The following is a 23,111-nucleotide window of genomic DNA, read 5'->3' on the forward strand; positions in this document are numbered from 1 at the left end:
ACATGAACTGTGTCCACCGACATCGAACACCTGGAGGCTGCCGTGTGCCTTGAGAAGCAGCATGACGAGGTATGCCACTATCTAACACGAAGTGCTTGCTGGCTGCTTCCATCATGTTTGGAATTCTCCTTATCAGCAAGCGATGCCCACGGTTGGATCATTCACTGCAGAGCAACCTAACCTGGCCTGCATGTATGTCCTGTCTTGGCCCTCCAGCCTCTACAGTGCTGCACAGAACCCGCAGCCAAGACATAGCTGATGAGATGTTGCTAAGCTAGTGCGGCTGTGTGGCCCTTAGTTGTTTTGTGGATGCCGCTGTTGCATTTGAGCTAATGTGGTACCAATGACTTCGGGGGAGTTTAATAGACAGACTATAGGATCTTGCTCAGGTCTGGTGTTATCTGTGCATGTGATTTAGACAGCTAAAGAGTCCATGCTCAGGTCTGGTTATGTATACACCATGAAAAAAAATGGTATTTTAAAGAAGTCATGTGCTCTATTGCCTTCCACTGGTTCCTCTTGGGTCCAACTGTTCAACATATCCTCCAAACATTTTATATATATATATATATATATATATATATATATATATATATAACTTGGAATTTACATCTTGTTTGCTTTCTTCATCATCGTTTGTGGTGCACATCAAGGTTGATATTCATTCTAATCTCTTTTAGAAAGAAAAAAAACTTGTTGCAATAATGTCGTTCAGTCTGGTAAATTAATTTAAATGAGGCTTACCTTATCTTTTGAGCAAGCACACAGTATCTGTATCATTGGTTATGTGGCCCCATGACATTGAAGGAAGAATGATTATTGGTTGTGTTGTCAACTCTATATGGTACTCCCTCCATCCCAAATTGTAAGTCATTCCAAGAATCTTGGAGAGTCAAACTTTTGATAAAATAATTATTATTATGATACCAACTAAGTATAATTAAATTCTTTCTTAATTATGTTTTCATAGTATACTCACTTTACGTTACAATTCTTAGTATTTCTCTCTATAATTTTGGTCAAACGTAAAAATGTTTTGACTCTCCAAGATTCTTGGAATGACTTACAATTTGGGATGGAGGGAGTAATAAAGTTCCGCCTCCATCAAAATATATTCCTGACATGCTGGGAAAGACATGATTATGTATTGCTTTATGCTTCTTCTTCTTTTTTTTTTTTGTGGTTACAATTTTTCATTGCATAAATGATATTGCAGAGTCCCAGCGGGAATTTGCTACAAGAAAATGAAATGGTTGATGAAACTCAGCATTCCTTCAAGTTTTTAGGAAGGAAGCCTTGGAGATGTGTCAGGACAAGCAGTGTCAAATAATGTGGAACTAGAATCTGTAAAAGCTGCGCAGATTCCTCTATAGTTGGTGTTTTGTCTAGGTTTCCATATCTTTGTGTGGAGTTCAAAAGTTTGCACAAGATATGGAGTCGAAATTTGCCACAAGTATTCTTCAATTATCGGTTGTTTCATATGGTGGCTTTGTTTGGAATCACATTCTGGTACACTGTTAGGAGAGATCTTGATAATGCCCAACCAAAAAAGGTGCTGCATTTGCTTTTGTGAGATTTAAATGTAAAACCAGGCAATGTGTCTCTAAAAGCTTTTTCACATATTCCAGAACTATACTGCCAGCAGGCCTTGCTCTGCTGGAATGGTAGAACCCTTGAGTACCTTAATATCAGTTGATATTGATAGTGTGGTTCTACATTTTCTTGTTGTCCTACACTGCTATTTAAGGCGAGTTTTTTTAGTCTCTTTCCTACCAGGATAATAGGGCCTTGTTTAGTTCACCCCAAAAACCAAAAACTTTTTAAGATTCCCTGTCATATCGAATCTTGCGGAGCATTAAATATAGTTGAAAACAAAAACTAATTGCACAGTTTACCTGTAAATCGTGAGACGAATCTTTTAAGCCTAGTTACTCCATGATTGAACAACGTTTATTAAATAAAAACGAAAGTGCTACAATGTTAAAATCCAAAAAAAAGTCGGATCTAAACAAGGCCTAGCTTCTGTGAAGAATATACGAGATCAGTAATTATATATTTATATATTGCTTGTTGTGGAGTAACATGCAATACAAATGGTACCTTAGATTCATCAGAAATTATTTCCCCCCCTGTGCATTCAAAGTTTCATCACATGCACCAAATAATTATTATCCCAACCCATAGCTGGGTTTTCTCCTATCTACGCTGATCTTTTGTGGGATACATAACTCATAAATTCATTGTGAGCATGAATTTTACTTCCTTCTTTAAGGCCTGTTTAGTTTTCAAAAAAATTCAAGATTCTCTATCACATCAAATCTTTAGATGCATATATGGAACATTAAATATAGATAAAAGAAATAACTAATTATACAGACTACCTATAATTTGTGAGACAAATCTTTTAAACCTAATTAGTCTATAATTAGACAATAATTACCAAATACAAACAAAAGTGCTACAGTAGTCAAAGCCAAAAATTTTCCTAGCTAGTTTCACACTTTATAAGGACTGGCGTACATTGCATCTGTTTGTGTTCTACCTGTCATTGGTAATCATCCAAGATTTGAACATTCACTTCGATCAACGCTTCAGACTGCCCGTTTCAGCCGTCATCTATATAGAGAATTTACTAAATTATGTGATCTACTCTCTATATTCTGATGTAGTCACGTAAAAGAATCATTTTATGGTACTTTTATTCAGTAAACAGTTGAGCTGTATGTAACCTGATACAATACTATTTTGGTGTTCCATAAATTGCCAAGCCGGACGGGTCTGGGAGACATCATTGCTTAACATGTGCAAACAACTTCTGAATAACAGCAGCACAAGGCACGAAATGCCTTGGGCCGAACATCTAGTAGTCAATAGACGGGCACGATCTGAGCAGCAAACTTATGATAACTAAGTAGCAATGCAATATTAGCCTTTACATCATGAACATAAATCGCTAACAGACGCAGCAAAACAACATAACATTACAATCATGCTACAGTAAGCAGATGCACCACTTAGTTCTTTCGGTGCTGAAAATGCCCTCAATGCAGGGCAGTTGGTCACGCACAACTACTGTCATGGATTATCAGACCATCTAGGGAATGTCGGTTAGTCACGTGCTGTTGCACCTGATTTGGTGATCTGAAATTCTACCTGCTGCTCTAAGAAGCTGGCCTGCCCTTGACTGCAATGAAACAACCGATACATAATTAACAATCAATCGCAACAGATGCTTAGAAGCAGGAGAACTGGAGAAGCACAAGTCATATGAGTACATACCAGGGCTGACAATCTTTATCCTCTTTGTAATAGCCCTGACAGAAGTAACAGAGGTTGCTCCTGCTTGAGAAATGGATTAGTCAGTATAACAAAAAAAATGATGATAGGAATAAGAGGGCAAGAAAGGAAACAGCCAATTGCCATTGGCGCATCTTATTAGAGAAAGGTCAAAACCTTGTTGATTCAAATCTTCAGCAGAATCTGCTGCCACTGGCTTCACTGAATCAGGTAGAACAGGATCTTCTGCCATATGACCAACAGGCTCTAGTCTGCATTTGTTCAACATGCACAAGGAACACATCTTAGCATGCATAGTTTTGCAAACACTAAAAATTGAAAGAAAACTGACAGAAAGAAAACAGATATGCTATACCTTTGAACTTCAGCGCTTGTGGAAGGGTTCAGAACACCTTCGTTGTCAAGATCAAAGTCAAGCAGCAGCTCAGAAAACGAAAATTCACCATCACATATATCAAAATTTGTGAAATCAATGTCAAAGTCATATTGCTTGTCTTCGTCAGAGGAGGTAGAGGTCTTGTCATAAATCTGATCACTGGGACCTGGCTCAGTACAATCGAAGTCCAACTTGCGGGTAGTTGGTTTCAAGGGGGAGCTGCAGGTGGTTGGTTTCAAGGGGGAGCTGCGGATGGTTGGTTTCAAGGGGGAGCTGACATGGTAACTCCTCTCAACAGCATAGTACGTGCTCCCTTTGAGAGGACTGACGATGAGAGTCTTGGAAGAAACTATAGAGCATTGGGAGGAGCCAATGTCCTGTTGGGCATGAGCATTTGCAACGGCAGACGCTGGAGTTGCAGATGGATAAGCAGCAGGCTGATCTTGTACAGGGTTGCTTTGTTGCGGCGTATATGGAGAAGAGTGGGCTGGAGGTGGAAGTGGCCTGAATAAGCTCTTTGCAACAGATGAAGTTTGGAGTGGAAGTTTTGTCATAGCTGAATGTTGAACAGAAGTTGGATGGGCAGCAGAAGCCATCTTCTGATCCTTCGACAGATGAGAGGCTACAGGTACAGCTCTACCTGGCATTAGGAAGTTAGAATGTTAGCACAAACATATCTGCAGAATGCAATGGTTTTTATTTCTCAAATAGATAAATATATACAGTGCTAGAGGAAATCCTTTTTTTTAAGAAACTTTGAAGGAAAGATTGTTAGGATTAACAAATGTGCAATGGAGAATTAGCAGAGAAGCACAGGTAGTAATGCTTCATCATCAATTGTCAATGATACAGATACAAACAGCTTAAAGCCCTGTTCGTTTCTTGGTGTTTCCTTTCTTTTTCTCTCTCAATTGTAGAAAGGGAGATACCTCCAAATCACTTCCATTCCTTCCTCCAGTTCCGGTGGTTAACATGGATATATATGGACAGGTCCAAGGAGGGCGCAGCAAAGCCGCGCCTGTGTTTCTAGTCCAAGCCCCTCCTAATCCCCATGGTTTAGGGATGAAACGAACAAGACCTAAGGCTGTCTGAAGGAGCTAGAACGGAAAGTGACAAGTTGTGAAAGAAAGATGTGTACCTTTTGCATCTGTGGTTGTAGCAGGAGCAATGCAGGATCTCTTGGAGGCTGAAGCGGTGGTCTTCCCTGAAGACTTTGAAGCCTTCCTCTTTTTATTAGTGGGCAGAGAGGTGGGAGCTTGGGTGGACAGATCTGCGGAGGAGTTGTGGACAAGGACTGCGGTGGATGCATGAGCGTAGTGATGAATGAGAGGCGAGGCATGTCCGGCGGTTCCTGCAGCAGCAGCAGCAGCAGCAAAGAATGAATTGAGGAAGAGCACATCGCAGTACATACAGTAAATGAAGCATAATAGAAGAAAGCATAAGCAAAGGCCGAACGCGGCAATCGCAATACCTTGGGACGGAGGCGACGAAGAATTCGGCGCGAAGAAGAGCGGCGGCGATGACGGCTGGGCACCGGTAACGGCGTGAGACGGGGGAAGGGGAGGCATCATCATCATGTTCATATTCATATTGACGTGGGGCGGAACAGGCGGCGGAGTGGACGAGGAGGAGGCGTAGTATGTGGAGACGAGAGATTGCATGGCGCGCATGGTGGATTCGATGGCGACGCTGGCCCCCTTGAGGGCGATGTACTCGTCAAGGATGTCGGCGAGCGGGATGGGAGGCCTCTTGGGCGTCTTCTTGGTGGGGCTGTAGATGCGCCCGGCGTCGGAGCGGAATGCGGCGAGCGCGGCGTTGAAGCCGTTGTCGGCGAGGTAGCGGTCGACGAGGAATGCGACCTCCGCGGGGGTGACCTTCTTCTTGCTGGTGGAAGAGTCGGGGGGAGTGGCGGGCTTGGGATTGGGCGGCGGCGGCGCCATGGCTGGTGGTGCGGGGCGGGGGTGGCCTTCTTCAGTTGGATTGGATGTGGAGGCTGCGGGATCCGAGTGATGTGGTGGATTGGGGATCTCGTCTGAAGGAAGCAGCGGCCAAGCAGGTTTGGGGGCTGTGATTTTGTGAAGCGGGGATGGAGGGAAAGTGGAGGAGAAAACGAAACGAGGGAAGAAGATGGGAGGGAAGGGCGCGCGCGGCAAACGGCAAATAGTGGCGCCAACCCAACCCGAACCCGACCGAATCGAATGGTTCGCGGTTCATTCACCTGCCCGTCGTCCTCCCCGTTCCCGCTCCCGTCCCCCGCGTTTCCCTTCCATTTTTCACCATGGGTAGGATAGCTGGAGATGCTCTTAAGCCTCGGCCCGGGTCTGGCTTGGAAGGAAATGAGGCCTCAAAATATGACGGCCCAGATATAGGATGGGCTGGAAATAAGAAAAAAAGGCAACAGGAGATGAAGTGGTCCAGCTAGACAGACGGGCCATGGCCCACTGAAGCACGTGCAGAAGCAGCCCATCACGCATATATGCATACCCACGGGTCCCCTTGCTCAGGTTGCTGTGCGGCGCCGCTGCCGCTTCCATGGGGGTGCTCGCGTCGCGTGAGGTCTTCAGCCGAGGAGGGCGGCACTCAGGAGCGAGCCCGGAGGCGGAAGCGGGGGCGGCGAGGGCTCCGTTGCCGTGGCGTCTTGGCTGAGCTCGGCGGTGGGGGAGAAAGTGGAGGAGCTTCTGCACTGCGAAGAGAACCGGGCCCTGCTCGAGGGCGTCGAGGACGCCGAGCGCCGCGTTGAGCGCGCGCGCGCGCCGCGCTCGCCGACATCGAGCGCCTAGGAGGTCGCCGCACGCCTCGCCCCGCGAGGAGGTTCGCCGCCTCGAGAAGCAGCGCGATGAGGTATGATGGCATGCTGTTATCCACTGCGAGGCGCTTGGTGTTTCCAGCCTGTTCGATGTTTTGCCTGCTCAGCGAACGATGCCCATGCCGTGATGGTTTCCATTACCGGTGGGTCGCTCACAGTAGAGCGGACCTGTCCTGTACTGCATGCACTCGTTTCCTATGGCTGGTGGGTTGCTCACAGTAGAGCATCCCGTCCTGTCCTGCATGTACTCGCGTTCAGCCAGCCTCCCACACTGCTGCACAGAGAGCAGACCCCACGCCAACACGAAGAACGGGCACCATGTTGTTCTGGGTAGATGCAATCTTACTAAGCTGTTTTGGCCCTTGGATGTTTGGCGAATCCGCTGTTGTAGCTGGGAGAAAATTTGCTGCTGAAACTCCTCCAAAATGTATGTTCTGAGCATCACCAGAACTTGATTGACATGGGCTTTGTATGACAGTTCCGGTTAGTTTGCACCTTTGGTCGAGTAAAATGTAGATGATAGATTGTCTTTTCTGGTCCTGTTACAATTGTTTTCATGGTCTGAAATGCTAGGGAATAGAGGCCCTTTTGGTGTCCCACACGTGATATGAGCATGGCCCTTCCTTCTTCACTTGACCATTTGATAGACTGTGTGTGCTGGAATGTTTTGACAGCCTTGGCAACTAATGAGCGTTGCTTGTCCTGTGTCTGTTATATTGCATTCCAGCAATTTACGCATATGGTGCTGCTCAAGCATTTGATGCATTAGCAGTTTGCATGGTAACAGTCATCAGATAGGCATGGTCCATTTCTATCAATAGGGCTGATTTTAGAAGCATCCTTCACCTTGTTTTCTTCAGAGGAAGAGAACTGCTTGCTTATTTGGTTCTGTATCCCTCTGTGTAGGTGATATTGAGAGATGTCAGTATAATCTGACAGGAAAACAGGCATGAGTCCATGTATTAGATTCTCCCACTGTATTAGACTAGAGCTCCGTGGCTTCCTTGTTTCTTCACTTTCTTGTAATGGACAATCCTGCAAGTTATCATATTATCCAGGCATGCCGACTTTGAGCTTGGAATGTTCATATCTGTTCATAGGCTTGCATTCCACGAGCTCAACCCTTGCTTTTGTCATTGTAGAGAATTAGGGGAACACCTCAGACCCATTAGGGAGGGGTGGATTTCATATATATAGTCAAGATACAAGACTATACATATCTCTAATAATCATTGACTTCCAGGTTTTCTATCTTAACCTGCTGGATCGCTGAAAGCCTGAAACTGAATGCAGACATCACGATCTATCCTCACCTCATCTTTGCTGAAGCTCTTATGTTGATGTCAGATTGTTGATAAAGTTCAGATGAGCAACCAAGTGTTGATAGAAGACAGTAGCAGTTTTGGGGACAGATTTAGCGAATCAAAACTCCACTGGTCGCTGGTGGTGACGCAAAGCCATGCCCACTCCACCCGTTGGTCGGGTCTCTTATTCCCATGAGGCCGTGAGTCACCCTCATCAAGCGGTGGTGGCACCTTGTCCATGGAGCTCTGCATGCTACTTTAAGGCGAGTTTTTTGAGTCTCTTTCCTACCAGGATAATAGCTTCTGTGAAGAATATATGAGATCAGTAATTATATTGCTTGCTCTGGAGTAACATGCAATACAAATGATACCTTAGATTCATCAGAGATTTTTTCTTCCTGCGCATTCAAAGTTTCATCACATGCACCAAAATAATTATTCCCAATCCATAGGTTGGTTTTCACCTATTTACGCTGATCTTTTGTAGGATACATAACTCATGAATTCATTGTGAGCATGAATTTCACTTCCTGCTTTAGTTTCATACCCTTTATAAGGACTGGCATAGATTACATCTGTTTGTGTTTGATCTCTATCATTCGTAATCATCCAAGATTTAAACATAAACCTGGATCAACGCTTCGGAATGCCCGTTTCACATTGGGATGAAAAGCAGTTTTTGATGAAGTGCTGCACAGCCTTAGTTATTCTCCATTCAGCTGTCATCCTATATATAGAGTGATCTACTCTCTATATTCTGATGTAGTCACATAACAGAATCATTTTATGGTACCTTTATTCAGTAAATAGTTGAGCTGTGTGTAACCTGAAACATTACTATTTTGGTCTTCCATAAATTGCCAAGCCAGATGGATCTGGGAGACATCATTGCATAACAAACATGTGTCGTCAGATTGGTTGCTACTGTACTTCTGTAGTCAGAAGGATGCAGAACAGATATTTTCATTATTATGAGCCTCGACAGCATGCACCTAGGGTGCTTATTCTTCACCCATCAATCGTGATGGACGCACATGGCTTACAGGATCTTGCTGGCTTCAGGAAGAAGACACATGTCTCCTCTCCATGCTTAGTTGTGGCAGGTTGGTGCTGGGAAAGTGCCTCATGAACCATTACCTGGACAAGGTTTACCACTTTACCTTCACATATGCACTTTTATTATTGTTTCGATCATTTGATGAGTCATGATCAACGTAGTATTACTTTTCTCATCCCCAATGCTTGGTTTTAACTGTATTATATGCAGGAAGGTATTCAGAGATAAGAGAATTAATGAAAACTAATTTCACATTCATTGTTAGTTAAGATCTAAAAGTAATTTTGTTCTGAGGCTGATCCCTGAAGTGAATTTTTGGAAGCTGCTTTGCTAATGGAAACTTTTGCCTACACGAGCCTACAATTTGCAGACCGGTGCTGCTGCCAGTCTTTACTTGTTCACATGCAGCTGTGGTCGGCACTTGTCTGTGCCATACTGCCATTAGATGCACAGTAGCATGTTGTCAAGTGCTAACTTACAGGCTGCTGCCAGCAGGCAGCAGCTGCTTATGTCATTGTCGCCATTTCAAGTGGCTCCTGCATCAAATCATATATAAGAGGAGGATGAAAGCGTGTGCAGTTTACTGCTAAATGATAGAGTCAGTGCTGCATCACATCTTTTGGGAAAGCTGGAATGGTGAACATATTTGTACATATGTCAAGTATCAGATGAACTGATTAAATTTCAATATAATTCTTGACTATCGACACCTGCTTAATCTGGAATTTGTCAGCTGTTGAAAACTATTCTCTTTCTAGTCCCTATAGGTTGATGGACCTGCTCATTCCATGTCATGATTCTGTGATTACTTCTTTGTTTAGTTTGCTAGCAGTTTGCATGGTATCTGTCACCACGTAGGCATGATCCATTATGTCAATGGGGCCACAACATGCACATGCAGTGTGCCACATTGTGGTGGCTGATTGAGTCAGCTGGAGTCTTTCTAAATCATTCTCCTGCTGTGATCAGTGAATCTCTGCCCTTTTCTTACTTTGAATAGAATGTAGCTGGGAATCTCACATTCGCATATCAACCTCAGTGAAAGAATTTACTTGACTTGAGTCAGGCCAAGCCAGTGCAACCAAAACTCCATCTTTTGTCTCCTGGACCATTCAATTATGGGGCTAGTTCTTCATATAAAACCATGCCATGCCTCCGAGGCTCGTCAATGCTACTGTCTGCCTCTCTCCTGTGATTTCAGATTGGTTCCAGAGACATGGGCCTAAAGGTAATTCAGTTTCGCTTATGATGCACCCTCTGTCAATATTTGATGTGTGTTGTCTTTGCAGTTTCTCTCTATCCTGTTGACCCATGATATTGAAGTCGCTATTCCTGTATTAAGTGCCCATATTGTTAATGATCTACATGTTCTCATGAGTCATGACACTGCCAGGTGTTTCATTGGCTGAATTGGAGGATGCATCCTAATACTGAGTACTGCACCATCCATGGTAACAAGGGTAAGCATGTTCCTAGGATGCCTCTCTTTTGTGTGATCTAATATACATTTCTTTGTTCTCATTTTTGTTGACTTTTGTTTTGGAATAATGCAACAGCCATGGAGGATAGGGAGGACTCTGTGCCTCATAGTGTGGTTGAGAAAGACACTGAAGCCCTTTTGCTCCGTGATGTGCTTCTTAATGGTATACTTGCAATTGGCACACTTGGACATCACGTAGACTCATTTTGTCCTGAGGCTTGCATTGAAGAAGAAGATCTCCTCGTCATGGGTGATGAGAGAGTAATTGAGGAAGATATAGATGATGAGGAACCCAGGAATGATCAGGTGAAAGAAGACGTTGCATTGGAAACAGAGCCATGTGAACCAGTATTGCCTATTGTTGAGCCTGCTAAGATGCATTCATTGTCAATGAAAGAAGACAACTTTACATGCTTTGTAACAGAAGAAATCCTGATGCGTGAGGTGGAAGATGGGGGAGCTGTTAATATCCAGGAGCGACCACTTCTGATGGTAGAGAAGGTGGAGAAAGTAAGAACTACACTTGCTGATTTATTTGCAGCAGAAGTATTCTCATCAAGTGCTCCAGGGGAGAATAGTTGCCAGGATATCATCCATGTTGCTGGGGCATCCACTTCAAAGCATACATCATGCATGGACAAGATGCATCAAAAGAAACCAAGGAAGCCACCACCAAAACCACTGAAAGCCACAAGAAAATTAAGTCGGGTATGGCTTGCTTTCTTCACCCACACCTTATGTCCGTTGCAAATATCATATTTCAAATATTGACAAGAATCTTTCTACTCCGATTGATTGCTAACTTAATCTACACCCTGTAGCAATTTTAAGTACCCCAGGCTCATCTGATATAAGAACCCTCATATGATTACACCCTAAAGGCATACTCGTCCAGAAAGAACAGAAGCTCATGAAAAGAATATGTTATAGGCTAATAAGTTGTGCCATATGTCCTAAACTGGCAGAATTGCATAGCTCCTCATAATTATGCATCTCTTGCTATCCTAGAAGTGGTCTGAGTTATTTATTCCATGCCACTTAGCTTCTTACTCTGGATCAAATATGATGGCTAGCTAAGCAAGCATGATGTATCTAACCTATCTTGACGCTGAATGACTACTAACCTGCAATTCATCTGTTGCTTTTGGTTGTCTTGAAACTAAGTAGGTCATGAGGAAGATGTTGGGGAAGAAGATCCACCCAGAGCAGCTCAATGGGCGTAGCAATGCAGAGGGGCCCCTTACTGCATGATGTTTATTCTTGCCGACAAATTTGCTTCTCTATTTGGTAATCTGGAATGTCCTTTCAACTGTTCTTTGAATTACATATATTGTTGAACAAACCTAGATTCTTAATAGATTGTACTGAAAATAAAATTGTCTACACTGCCTCCATTTGCTTGGATCTCACAAGAAAGTCTAGCAGCTGCTTGCACCAAATATAACACATCACCCAAGAAAAATGTAGCATATATTGCCTCCATTTATTAGGAGCTCACAGCTCAGTCTGTTAACTGCTGCTTGTGGCGTACACTATGATTCAAAATCTGATGTGTCCTTTTGTTTTCATGTAAAGCTGTAACACTCGTTCTGTGTTTTCATCTATTACAGAATAATTACCCTTTCCATGTGCATTTGGATCTCATGATGAAACTGATGGCAATCTGAAAAAACCAGTGTAACATAAATTCGATTGCTTAGGAATTATTCAGTTTCTTTGATGATTGTGTCTCTAATCCTACTATGGAACTTTCTGTAGTTCGAAGAGTGACACAAAATGAACACATAGTGAGTAGCTAGAAAGCATGGGGTCCAACTAGAAGGCACTCCCCTCTGCCATGTCGCAGAGCTTCCTTAGAAGCGAAATAAGTATATGGTGTGGTACCACTGCCTGCACCTAGCATTGAAACTGCAAAATGAAAAGCATGTCCTGGAAAATGCTAGCCGACAGGCAACTAATCATGTTCTGATAATATGTCCCTAGACCATTCATTCCTTGAGATATCAACCTGGCCAGGTGATGGATTCGGTCCAACAATAGCAAGCTTCCAATTCTCCCTCTGTATTATGTATATTGTGGGCCAACTCCTTGGATCAGTTGGCTGCATCGCTCTCATGATACATCATCACAGTTTAGGCTATTCCTATGCATTGTGTCATCACTACAATCTGTGGTATACAATGGGTTCTGCATTTTCGTTGCAGAACGGTAGGTTCACACATTTGTTAGTCTACTAGTTACTAGAACGAATTGTTAGTGCACCTACAATAATATATGAACTTTATTCATATATTCTCACTCCTGTTGAGAGAGAGAGGAGTTATGTCTCTCGGACGCACAAAGATCTGAGCTCTTCTCTTCTCCCGAGCTCGAAGTATTTTGGCTTCAGTAATACTAACTTAAAGTTGACCACTAGAGGTGCCCTTAGGTGACTAAAAGTTAGATGGCAATGTTGTTCGGATACATGGGCTAAGTAGCTAGTAGTGTTCCTAGATAAACACTCTTATGCCCATGAGAGGAGAGAGAAAGGCGGAACATAGGTTAGGTGGGAGGGCATGGCCTCATTTCTCAATCTGGTATGGTCAACTAATGGACTAGTTGTTAGTTGGGGTGTGCTTAGTCCTAGTTGTTAGTTGGGTGTGCTTAGTCCCCTTGTTTGGATGGCCTAGGTCCAATTTTAGGTGACTAACACTTGGTCTTGGTATCCAAAAACTTTTGACAAATTGAAGCTTAGATTGTGAAGGAGAATTATATGTAGCCTTGAAACTCTTAGACCTTTGCATGGTCATAGGCAGTGGTGTGGCACTCATGCCTCATATTTTGCACTCAGTTCTTTAAGATGATCGTAAGATTTTGCGATCAATAACACGCAAGGATGCACACTAACGTATAGATGCTGCCTTCATGGACTATTAGGGTAACAACATTTGAATTATGTTGCTGTGAGGCGATTTTATCTGATCGAATGATTCTATGCTGTTACATTCCGCAGGTTTCATTGGATCCCTATGACTCACAGATTCCTTCCTAGAGAGAAGCACCCATGGATAGTCGTCGTCGTCAACAATGTGGAAGTTCCCTTTTTTGTTGCTGTGTTTCGTCGCCACCGAAGCATGAATAGCATTCTGCTTTTCCTATATTCTCCTGCTTATTTGCATGTATAAATCAACTGTTGGGGTGTGTGTGATCTTGTAAGCTGCCATTCTCTGCCACTGTCTTGTCGTCGCGGTATGCCAAAAAAATTTAATAAAACCTCTGCTTATCCGTTTGCGTGATCGTTTCCCCTGTAATGCATGGAGGCCCGTGTCGATCCGCGTCGCGTCGATGGCTAGCTCATGGCCGTGCTGCGCTGCGCATAAAGCCATAGATGAGGGCCATGTCCTGAGGACGCTGCCGGCAGCTGCTGCGGCACAGCACAGCGCACGCCTCAGGTACGTCCCCTCTCCTGATGGCGCCAACGCGCAACCGCATGGCACCTGATCATTGCGAGCGGAAAAGCTGGGGGGGCAGCGGCGCGTGAGCCGTGAATATCTCCTCGTCGTCGCCTGCGCGCCCGCCGATGCGCCTCGCGACGGGCGGAAGCGGACGAGCCCGAACGGCAGACAGGTCGCCGGTTCGCCGCTATCGCCGGGAACAGTGCCTGCCCATCAGTACGCTGTCGTCGACGCGCATTCGCATTCGGCGGCATCCCCATGATGCCGGGTCTGAATCGAAGTGATTTGATTCGATGTGCTTGTGCTCCCATCTCTGTCGGTGGCGTCGCTTTGCATCTAGCGGCTATGGTGCTGTGAAGACGTGCCGCCGTCTCTCCATCGAGAGGAGGTGAACCTAGCTATCCCTCGCCGTTTTCATCCACGCTAAAATTGTTTGGATTTGGATGTTTATTACTGTACTACTGTTATACAGCTGATTGCTGTAGTTACTACTGAACTTGCTCTGAGCGCTTGGATTTTGGTCGGGTTTTCGTGGTCCTATGGAGGGATAAGAGGTTCCACACCCGAATCCCTTCATTGTGATAGCTGTGCTTAATTCTCTGCACCAGCAGTAAGTGTCTGACGCATGATGGATGTGTCAACCAAGCAATGCCCATTATAATCGTTAGTGCTCAAGCATTGAAATCTACAGCAACTTTGTGTTGTCTGGGATCGGATAAGATTTCGACGCCGGTGTCATAAGGCCATCCTCAATGGAAGTTTCATGACACAGTTTCCAACACATTTATATTTTAGAAACAGTCCATAGAAGTTTCATGGGGATAAAACTCTCTCTACTCTCATGAAACTCTTATCATCTCTCTCTTCATTAATATAGCGTCACATCAGCATATTTAATGTGCATGAAACTCTAATGAAACCCTCATTAAGACTGGCCTAATACAATGCTTCCACTAATGGCTGTGAAGAGGTGTTTGTAGGGTTGCGCTATATATAGTATCATCAAGCGAAGATTCATTGTATTGAATAAGAGATCTCCCACTATTAAGGCCAGTCTCAATGGAGTTTCATGAGAGTTTCATGCACATTAAATATGCTGATGTGGCGCTATAGTAATGAAGAGAGAGATGATAAGAGTTTTATGGGAGTAGAGAGAGTTTCATCCCCATGAAACTCTAATGCACTGTTTTTAAAATATAGATGTGTTGGAAACTGGGCTATGAAACTCCCATTGAGGATGGCCTAATATACTCCCTCCGTCCCTGAAAGCTTCAATTCCTAGAATCCGTGTCAGTCAAACTTGTTTAACTTTGACCAACTTTATAGAAAAGAGCATCAATATGTATAACATAAAATGAGTACCTTATGAAAATATATTCAATGATAAATCTAATGGTATTAATTTGGTACTATAAATCTTAGTGTTTTTTTCTATAAATTTGGTCAAAGTTTTAAAAAAATTGACTTAAGACAACTCTAGAAATTGCAGCTTTCAGGGACGGAAGGAGTAGATACTTCTAGTTATAAAAGTGTGGAGTACATGTCTATAATCTACATTAACACTAACTTATCTAATTAGCACCATATTCGCATATGTATGTGGATGTGATAATTGCCTATATGCTATATGTCGATTAGCTCTTAGATATGTTTTATCTTTATTAGGGCGTGTTCAATTTAAGGCCGATTTGAGCCTAGAGGCCACCTTCTCATCCAACCAACACATCATTCCATTAGCATATCTCCGTGCACAGGCAACGTGAGACTCTTGCTCTCTCTTCCTTCATGTAAGACAATTGATGACATGTACGGTAAGTTACTTCCTAACATGCTGGTCTCGTTAGAAACATCTAATAGCCAATAACACTTGCTTGCTAACAATAGGAAGGACGATATGGATAGAACTATGGTACGGTTAGGCCACTAGATTAAATCTCACAATATGATCCGATCCTAAAACTCTGGCGAGTCCAGTGTACGTGCAACCAGCAGGAGGACGGTGCCCGATGGCCACGGCCCACGGACCAGCAGAGTTGTGTGAGAGAGAGCGACACAGGATGGGCCGCATGGCCACGGTGGTAGCAACATGCATTAAGAGCAAGTGTAGCACCATTGTTAGCACGAACGTTTTGCAATAGGAAAAACAAAGCTATACATCACTACTAGTGTTTTCAAGTAGTAGTAAAACACTATTATTAGTCATAACATATAAAAATTCTCGCTTTAGAGGCATTTGGTTAGGAAGTTTATGCTAGATGTTTCTAAAACATTATAAGAGAACCTCACGTCTTGAGCAACTCCAACAGTTTTGCAAATAGGTTTGGCATTCTTATCTTTTGCTAAAACTCTCAAAATCTCATATCCAATGGTTTGGCAATTGGGCTTGGTATTTATAGCAAGTTGGCAAATTCTTCTCCTTTTTTGACATTTTATGCACGCCTGGAATAGGCTTGGCATTCTGCATGTGCGCGTTTTTATAGCAAGCTGACAACTTGATGTTTCTTCGTTCATCTCCGGAACCAGTAGAATCTTTTTTTTTTGCCAAGTCAAAATTGACAAACACTTGGAGATGTCCCTTTTTATTCTCTCCTCATATCATTTTGGGAGTTGACAAATAACAATATTTGCCAAATAAAATTTGCAAAAATGTTGGAGTTGCTAAGAAATTGGAGATTCTGGTTGTGCATAGGTAGCACGTAGCACGATAACCTTCAACCCACTATCCTACTAGCAATGGAAGTTCTGAGAGGCTGTTTGGGTGGCAGCCATCATTGCCACCCGATGTGTGGTGCACTGCGGCGGCCCCAAAGTTTGTGGTATGGAAATCAGCCGCCACAGAATGTGGCGAGTTTTAGCTCTGCATGAACTGTGTTTGTCTAAGTTAGCTCTTCAACCAAACAACTGACAAATGTGGCATGGCGTGTGAGGGCTGCAAACCAAATAGCCCCTCATTTGATCGCCTTTGGTGTCTGGAATAGAATCTCAAAGCTGTCATGCATCGGCAACTTTGTTGCATACTGGCATGGATGCATGGTGTGATGTGCACTTGCACTGCACTTATCAACTTCTCCTACTTAGTCTATTCACTTAAAATTATCTGCCAAATCTACCCGTCATTCAGCAGTTAAATTAACGAACAATATTTTTAGCCAAGCGAACATGTTGGTGACAAGACGCAGAAGGCAACTTAGTTTTGGTATTTATTATGGAAAAAGTAAAAAAAATAGCCCATACTTCTCAAACTATAAGTATGTTTAATGATTACAATTTTCAACAAGATACATATTCCAAAATACTTTCATACTCCACTGCTTTGTATATGTAATTGATATAGTTCCAAAGAAAATGATTAAATGAAGCTTCCAAAGAAAATGATTAAATGAAGCTTTTGAACGCTGAGCCAAAAAAATCTATTTATTTGCTACTATCATCTTCCCCAAAATATTATATTTTGGATATCATAATTACATTTTTTTAAAACAGGAGTTAAATAGGTGCTATATATATGCAACTATTTAGTGGCGGAGGCAAGAAAATTTTTTAATGTGCGGAGTTTATATAAGAACCAACATATCGACTTGTATAACATATTGACATATGTATTTCATGTATATACTAATATATAATACATGTATTAAGTATTTTGTACATACTTTAGGTACCCTACAACTATTAAAAAGCAAAGTACAATGAAAATAGTCTTAGGCCGTGTTGAGCGGTAACCAATGTTTCCATGGCCCTTCTTCGCACCATGCAATCATGTACACAACTCTCTGGCGTCCACGCGCCTTGCACAAGTGCTCCTCATGGCAAAAATCCTTAGTGTCTTTGCATTCCTTATGGTGGAACCTACTCATTTGGTTTAAGTTCTCGGCTTGACACAAGTGCTCATATTTTTCTAGATCTATTTCAAGATTTAATGGTACTACACTTTCAGTGGTAGGCAAAGTCTCTGTCGATAATGAGATGCTTGTGGTGACTTTATGAACCTCAAGATCTGCCAGCTCAGTCCTTAAAAAGTGCTCACATAAGTAAGATTTACGTAAATATATTTATAGAGATCAGTGTGCGTGCATATTGTAAATGGAGTATCTATGTTGTCCTGCCATCGCCATTCCAATTGAATGAAAGTACCAAATCCATTCTCAAATCGACTCCAAAATGCCACCTCCTTGACCCTAGACGCCAAAGTCGACAATTAAGGAAGTCTATCCTTTGATGCATATATATGCATCTTGGTTTGCCTCGCCCCTATAAAAAACATTTAGGCAATGCAAAATTACAATTGCCATCAAACATACAATATTTTGGTGTCTTTACGAGTAAAGTGAAGGACGTTGATGCACGTACAGCGGGTGGGTTGCTTCTTTCTACCGAGGTCCCAACTCCCAACTATGGTCTTGACCCTTAATCACTGTCTACGGATCTAGTCTAGTGTTCAAATGCACTTCTTAGACCCTATTTAGTTTTCATCCAAAAAAATTTCATCCAATCACATTAAATATCTGAAAACATACATATAAACATAGATTAAAAAATAATTAATTGTATTTTGGGAGACAAATCTGTTAATTCTAATTAATTCATGATTAGACAGTAATTATTATAATTATAAATATGCTATAGTACTGAAAACTTTTCTTTTCGTGAATGAAATATTACGTGTGAAGTTGTGTTCTGAAAAATAAAAAGGTGTTCAAATTATGGTCGAATCAAAAGTTCGACGAGCACAACCTGCACAAGGGCGAATGTCGATCCCCAAGAATAGCCGTCTATCTTGATCTGGACGGTACAAAATACTGCACGTCTCTCCATCCACCTGTCACTCTTACCACCAGCCCCACATCACACTCCTCTTATAACAGCGAACTACCACACCATGTACACCTCCGTCTCCGCCGCCGCCGTTGCAGCTGCCGCTGCCGCTGCCGCCCTCGTCCCACGCCTCACCGGCCGCCGATCGGCGCCGGCATCTCGCATACCGGAGATCTGCCGCAGAAGAATCCGATCCAAACCCCGTACCTTTTCTTCCTCCCCCTCCTTCCCCATTGTCCCCGCCGCTGCCATGGCCACCGACGGCGCCGCCTCTGATGCTGGGTCCAAGAAGAAGCTGCTCATCTTCGACTCCGAGGAGGATCTCGCGGTTTCTCTGGCGAAGTACACTGCGGAGCTGTCGGAGAAGTTCGCGGCCGAGAGGGGCGCCTTCACCGCCGTGCTCTCTGGCGGATCCCTCATCCAGGCGCTCAGGTTCTTTAACTTTCCTTGCACCCTCAGAGATTAGCTGCTTTCTTGGGTCATCCGGGGACCAAGAAGATATCTCTCGTCGTTATTGGTTTCGCAGGAAGCTGACGGAGCCGCCGTACCTGGATTCGGTTGACTGGAGCAAGTGGCACGTCTTCTGGGTGGATGAGAGGGTCGTGCGCAAGGACCATGTGGATAGCAACTACAAGCTCGCCTTTGATGGGTTTCTCTCCAAGGTATTCTCCGCAATTTCTTGTTCCTTTGTCAACAGCTGGCTGTACTCGTTTCGGCCTTTCTTGTTACCTGACTGGGTAATTGGAAGACATGTTGCAAATCCAAGTTCATTCATGAATTCACGATGCTTTTGCATCATTCCAAGGGGATTATTTCCCCCCTTATAAGTGACTGGCTAGATGCTTTTGTGTAAAACTAGCTTCCTTATTGTTTAGTTTTTTTAGCTGTTTAACATCTTTTTTTCTAATATAAATTATTTATTCAGTAGGGGTCCCTCCTGTTTATTTCGGGAAAAGAATGGAAGACATAACCTGCTGTAACAAGGTTTGGGTTATACTTGGATAGTGCAAAACGAAACCAATAGTTCTCGTGTAAATGAAACTTGATGATACCCAGCGCGTTGCTGCTAGAATTTGTAGCGCTGTACATGGGGAAGGGGGTTTAAAGAATTTGAGAACTTATATGTAGCATCCACCATGATAGCTTTGAGAGTAGTGGCGGGATTGAGGGGAAATTTCAGATAAATAATGGATAATAATGTGAAATAAAATGACATAATAACATCATCTTATTGGTTCACTGTTTTAAAAAAATGTTCTGCAAATTATCCTGGTTTAATTACAAAACAAAGTGTTATGTTCGGAAATTCAGCACATGTGGCTATGGCGTCACACATGGTTGTATTAATTGACAAGATAAATAATTGTACGAGCTTGTGAGATACTGACTATTTTGAAATTTTGAATGTCTATGCTGCCAGCACTTAACTACTTAAGTACTGAACTTGGTGAAATACTGCAATGGTAATTTCTAATGGCATCTTCAGTAAGAAATCGATCTTCTCTACATGCTGAGGGAAATACCCCATTGTGGAACAGTCCTTGGCTTATTCCTAATTTTGTCTTGAAATTTCCAAATGATGGAAGATGATGATCCATCTTCACTAACTGATAAACCTGACAAAACATCTTCAATTAGAAGTGCTTATCTCTTGATTAAAAAATGATGTATGTGACATAAGAAAAAAAGATCCAAATACCCCAGCGGAAGCTGTAACTCCTATAGCAATCCATTATAAATATTGATTAATTATTGAAGCATCACCTGCTAGAGCTTATCTAGTAGCAACAGGCAGAATCCTCGGCATCACCAGGTGCTGGAGCTTATCCAGTAGAAAGAAGCAAAATGTAGCACAATACTACATGGAAAACACACCTATGTAAGTAATTTCAGAATATGTTGTGACCTATGAACTTCTTTTGAGGAATCATTAGTGTCACAAAAATCATCCACGGACTGATCTGATGACCGAAAAGGGCTCAAATGAGGAAAAAATTAGATTAAAATTTGATAGCAAGAAGTACAGAAATCTAAAATACTAACTACTAAGCTAATGATAACAAACTCCATGTAGACCTGCTAGCCCTTGGTGACATGGCTTCACCAAATTGCAGAGAAATCTGCTAGTGGGGATCTCTATAGTAGTAGATGGATGCAAATTGTAGTGACAACCTATTGTACTGATGATGGTGGTTAGTCATCATTTAGGAGCATACCAACAGGTGGTGGTAGCTTTTCTGCGATGTATTATGATTTTTGAATAATTTGTCTTCCTTCATGCCTCATGGGATATGCTGGTGTCTTAAAGCATTTGATGTCCATGTCCCTCCTATACTCGATTTCTCTGAAACTAACCCTGCTATACTCTGCTGATGGTATTCAATTTATGTGCGACAACTTTGCTTAAATAAACTCTATTATCTAAATCATTCCTGTATATTGCAGTGATACACAAAATCATTTTCATGTGTAGCTTTGCTTCATGTTTTGTGTTAAATTTCAGTTTTGGAATCATATGCAAATGTGAAATAGGTCACCATATGGTCTTTCAGAATGAAACAGGTCATGGTATGCTGGAGCTTAAACCAAACTTAGTTGACTTCATGATACTACTGTCTTGTACTCTGGCGATGTTCGATCTTGCATTTATGGCTGGTTCATCAACTTTGGCATTTTTAGGTAGCCTTTTATAATCTAGTGATTTATATTGTTTAACTAATGTTGTGGTTCTTTACATACAGTCTAGTACAGGCTCTTGGATCTGCTTTAACATTTTTTCAAAATGATATTCTAAAACTAGAATAAGATTTTTCAGGTTTACCAATAGCGAGGCCAACAGTTTAGGTGAGTCATTAGCAATAAAAGAATACAGTTTCTGGTTTGGGTTTTACTCAGTGATGAGTTTTATATGCTTTTTTGTCAACGCTCAAATGCTGATGGAGCTCTAAACAATCTTGTCAATTACTTGATGTTTATGGAGGCCCAGAGGGATTTGTAACAGCATCAGTTGTGTGGAAGTTATATGAAACATATATTTTTTATGTGCAGTCATTCCATTTCAGCAGTTTTTATGTTCTCTGCAATCTGTAAGAGTAACTTGGTGCTGTCTTTCAATTTTGTAGGTGCCGATTCCTCCTGGACAAGTTTATGCTATAAATGATGCCTTGTCAGCTGAGGGAGCAGCAGATGACTATGAAGCGTGCTTGAAGCAGCTTGTTAAGAATGGTGTGATTTCCATGTCAGCAGCGACTGGATTTCCCAGGTTTGATCTCCAGCTTCTGGGAATGGGACCTGATGGCCACATTGCATCTCTCTTCCCTGGTCACCCTCTTGTTAATGAGAAAGAGAGGTGGGTCACATACATTAAGGATTCTCCAAAACCACCACCAGAGAGAATCACATTTACATTTCCAGTAATCAACTCATCTGCATATGTTGCAATGGTGGTAACTGGAGTTGGAAAGGCTGGAGCAGTGCAGAAAGCACTTTCAGACAAGCAAACATCATCGGATCTGCTGCCTGTTGAGATGGCTGTACTGCAAGATGGAGAATTCACTTGGTTCTCTGACAAGCCAGCAGTGTCCATGCTGCAGAACAATTAAAATCCATGGTAATCTTAGCTCGAAGTTTAGCTCATAAATAAAAGATCCAGGGGCCTGCATAGTTGCATTCGTCCTCCAGGATTTCATGTAAGGGAGACTTGAGCCTTTGATGTAGTAGATATTGTTTCGAATAATGTTTCAAAAACTCATTTGGCTTCCAGCTTTTCTGAAACACTGCTCAATAAGTGTTTGGTTTAGTACTTAGTTCACTGTTCCGTGCTAGAAGCATGGATAGGAAATGTGGCTGCATTTTCGTCCAGGCTTGCCGTTACTGGCATGTCCCAGTTTTAAGTGGTTTTCAGTGTTCGTGCATTCTCAGTGATAAATTCCTTCATTGCAGTTCCCTTACCTGCACTAGCTTTCAGTTGAGCATCAAAGAAGCTTTTTGGGGGCAATTGTGGTGAAAATATTTGCATAAGCTGTCAGGAGTCTGGGCCTGCAAGGGGCTGTTTGGTTGTTTTGCCGGCCCAAACTAGCTAGGCCAGGATTGCCTAGCCTCGCAACGGAAGGCAACAAATAATTTGTGGTGTTTGGTTCCTCACTGCTTAATCGCATTTCTTTCCCTCCCCTCATGTGTTCCCCTTCCTAATCAAATTTTGATTCAGAACGAGCAGATCTCCAGTTCGTCGGCAATCAAATTGTACGCAGCAAAACGCAAGCATCACATCCGAGCTTAATATCCTCATCAGTGAGCACTAATAGCCCAACGCTCATCATTTATCTTATCAATATGTACATCTACATTTACACCCAGTATACAAAACTCGTCAGCGGTGGGCAGACAGCCCCACAACTTTGTGCTTAAGGTAGAAGGTCAGTGTCAGTGGAGGGTTTTATGACAATAAAACTTGGATGAAACACTCATTTCCAATGGAGAGTTTTATTTTATAGTTTCATAGACATTTAATTTTAGGACTCATAGAGAGTTGGGCCTTGTTTA

At 42.6% G+C, this 23,111-nt stretch overlaps 3 protein-coding genes across 7 annotated transcripts; 2 read left to right on the forward strand and 1 right to left on the reverse strand.

The window, feature by feature from the left end:
- Positions 2,802-5,786, reverse strand: LOC8062070 (uncharacterized protein PB18E9.04c). Of its 2 annotated transcripts, none has more exons than XM_021452796.1 (6): positions 5,145-5,786; positions 4,812-5,024; positions 3,653-4,313; positions 3,454-3,548; positions 3,280-3,342; positions 2,802-3,184 (listed from the first exon to the last, which is right to left on the reverse strand). In XM_021452796.1, the coding sequence occupies exons 1-6, from the start codon at positions 5,611-5,613 to the stop codon at positions 3,162-3,164; spliced, it is 1,524 nt and encodes a 507-aa protein (XP_021308471.1). In that variant the 5' UTR covers positions 5,614-5,786; the 3' UTR covers positions 2,802-3,161. The 2 variants fall into 2 exon arrangements, with proteins under 2 accessions (XP_021308471.1, XP_002462708.1); XM_002462663.2 differs by having other exon boundaries at positions 3,280-3,339; positions 5,145-5,782.
- Positions 6,195-13,589, forward strand: LOC110432961. Of its 4 annotated transcripts, none has more exons than XM_021454309.1 (6): positions 6,195-6,514; positions 7,827-10,068; positions 10,234-10,300; positions 10,397-11,028; positions 11,488-11,607; positions 13,313-13,589. In XM_021454309.1, the coding sequence occupies exons 2-5, from the start codon at positions 10,057-10,059 to the stop codon at positions 11,569-11,571; spliced, it is 795 nt and encodes a 264-aa protein (XP_021309984.1). In that variant the 5' UTR covers positions 6,195-6,514; positions 7,827-10,056; the 3' UTR covers positions 11,572-11,607; positions 13,313-13,589. The 4 variants fall into 4 exon arrangements, with proteins under 4 accessions (XP_021309984.1, XP_021309985.1, XP_021309986.1 ...); XM_021454310.1 differs by lacking the exon at positions 6,195-6,514 and having other exon boundaries at positions 6,585-8,929; positions 9,841-10,068; XM_021454311.1 differs by lacking the exon at positions 6,195-6,514 and having other exon boundaries at positions 6,585-8,929; positions 9,907-10,068.
- On the forward strand, positions 18,581-22,481 carry LOC8054887 (probable 6-phosphogluconolactonase 4, chloroplastic). The gene is made up of 3 exons (XM_002460510.2): positions 18,581-19,001; positions 19,096-19,231; positions 21,692-22,481. The coding sequence occupies exons 1-3, from the start codon at positions 18,634-18,636 to the stop codon at positions 22,169-22,171; spliced, it is 984 nt and encodes a 327-aa protein (XP_002460555.1). The 5' UTR covers positions 18,581-18,633; the 3' UTR covers positions 22,172-22,481.

Source organism: Sorghum bicolor, chromosome 2, assembly GCF_000003195.3.
Source record: "Sorghum bicolor cultivar BTx623 chromosome 2, Sorghum_bicolor_NCBIv3, whole genome shotgun sequence".
Lineage (NCBI taxonomy): Eukaryota > Viridiplantae > Streptophyta > Magnoliopsida > Poales > Poaceae > Sorghum > Sorghum bicolor.

Coding starts and splice junctions, on each gene's coding strand:
- LOC110432961 (XM_021454309.1), top strand. Junction 10,301..10,396: donor CACCATCCATGGTAACAAGG/GTAAGCATGTTC, acceptor ATAATGCAACAG/CCATGGAGGATAGGGAGGAC. Junction 11,029..11,487: donor CCACAAGAAAATTAAGTCGG/GTATGGCTTGCT, acceptor GAAACTAAGTAG/GTCATGAGGAAGATGTTGGG.
- LOC8062070 (XM_021452796.1), bottom strand. CDS start 5,613: ATGGCGCCGCCGCCGCCCAATCCCAAGCCCGCCACTCCCCCCGACTCT. Junction 3,549..3,652: donor ACAAGCGCTGAAGTTCAAAG/GTATAGCATATC, acceptor GAACAAATGCAG/ACTAGAGCCTGTTGGTCATA. Junction 3,343..3,453: donor TGAAGATTTGAATCAACAAG/GTTTTGACCTTT, acceptor CCATTTCTCAAG/CAGGAGCAACCTCTGTTACT.
- LOC8054887 (XM_002460510.2), top strand. CDS start 18,634: ATGTACACCTCCGTCTCCGCCGCCGCCGTTGCAGCTGCCGCTGCCGCT. Junction 19,002..19,095: donor TCCCTCATCCAGGCGCTCAG/GTTCTTTAACTT, acceptor TTGGTTTCGCAG/GAAGCTGACGGAGCCGCCGT. Junction 19,232..21,691: donor TTGATGGGTTTCTCTCCAAG/GTATTCTCCGCA, acceptor TCAATTTTGTAG/GTGCCGATTCCTCCTGGACA.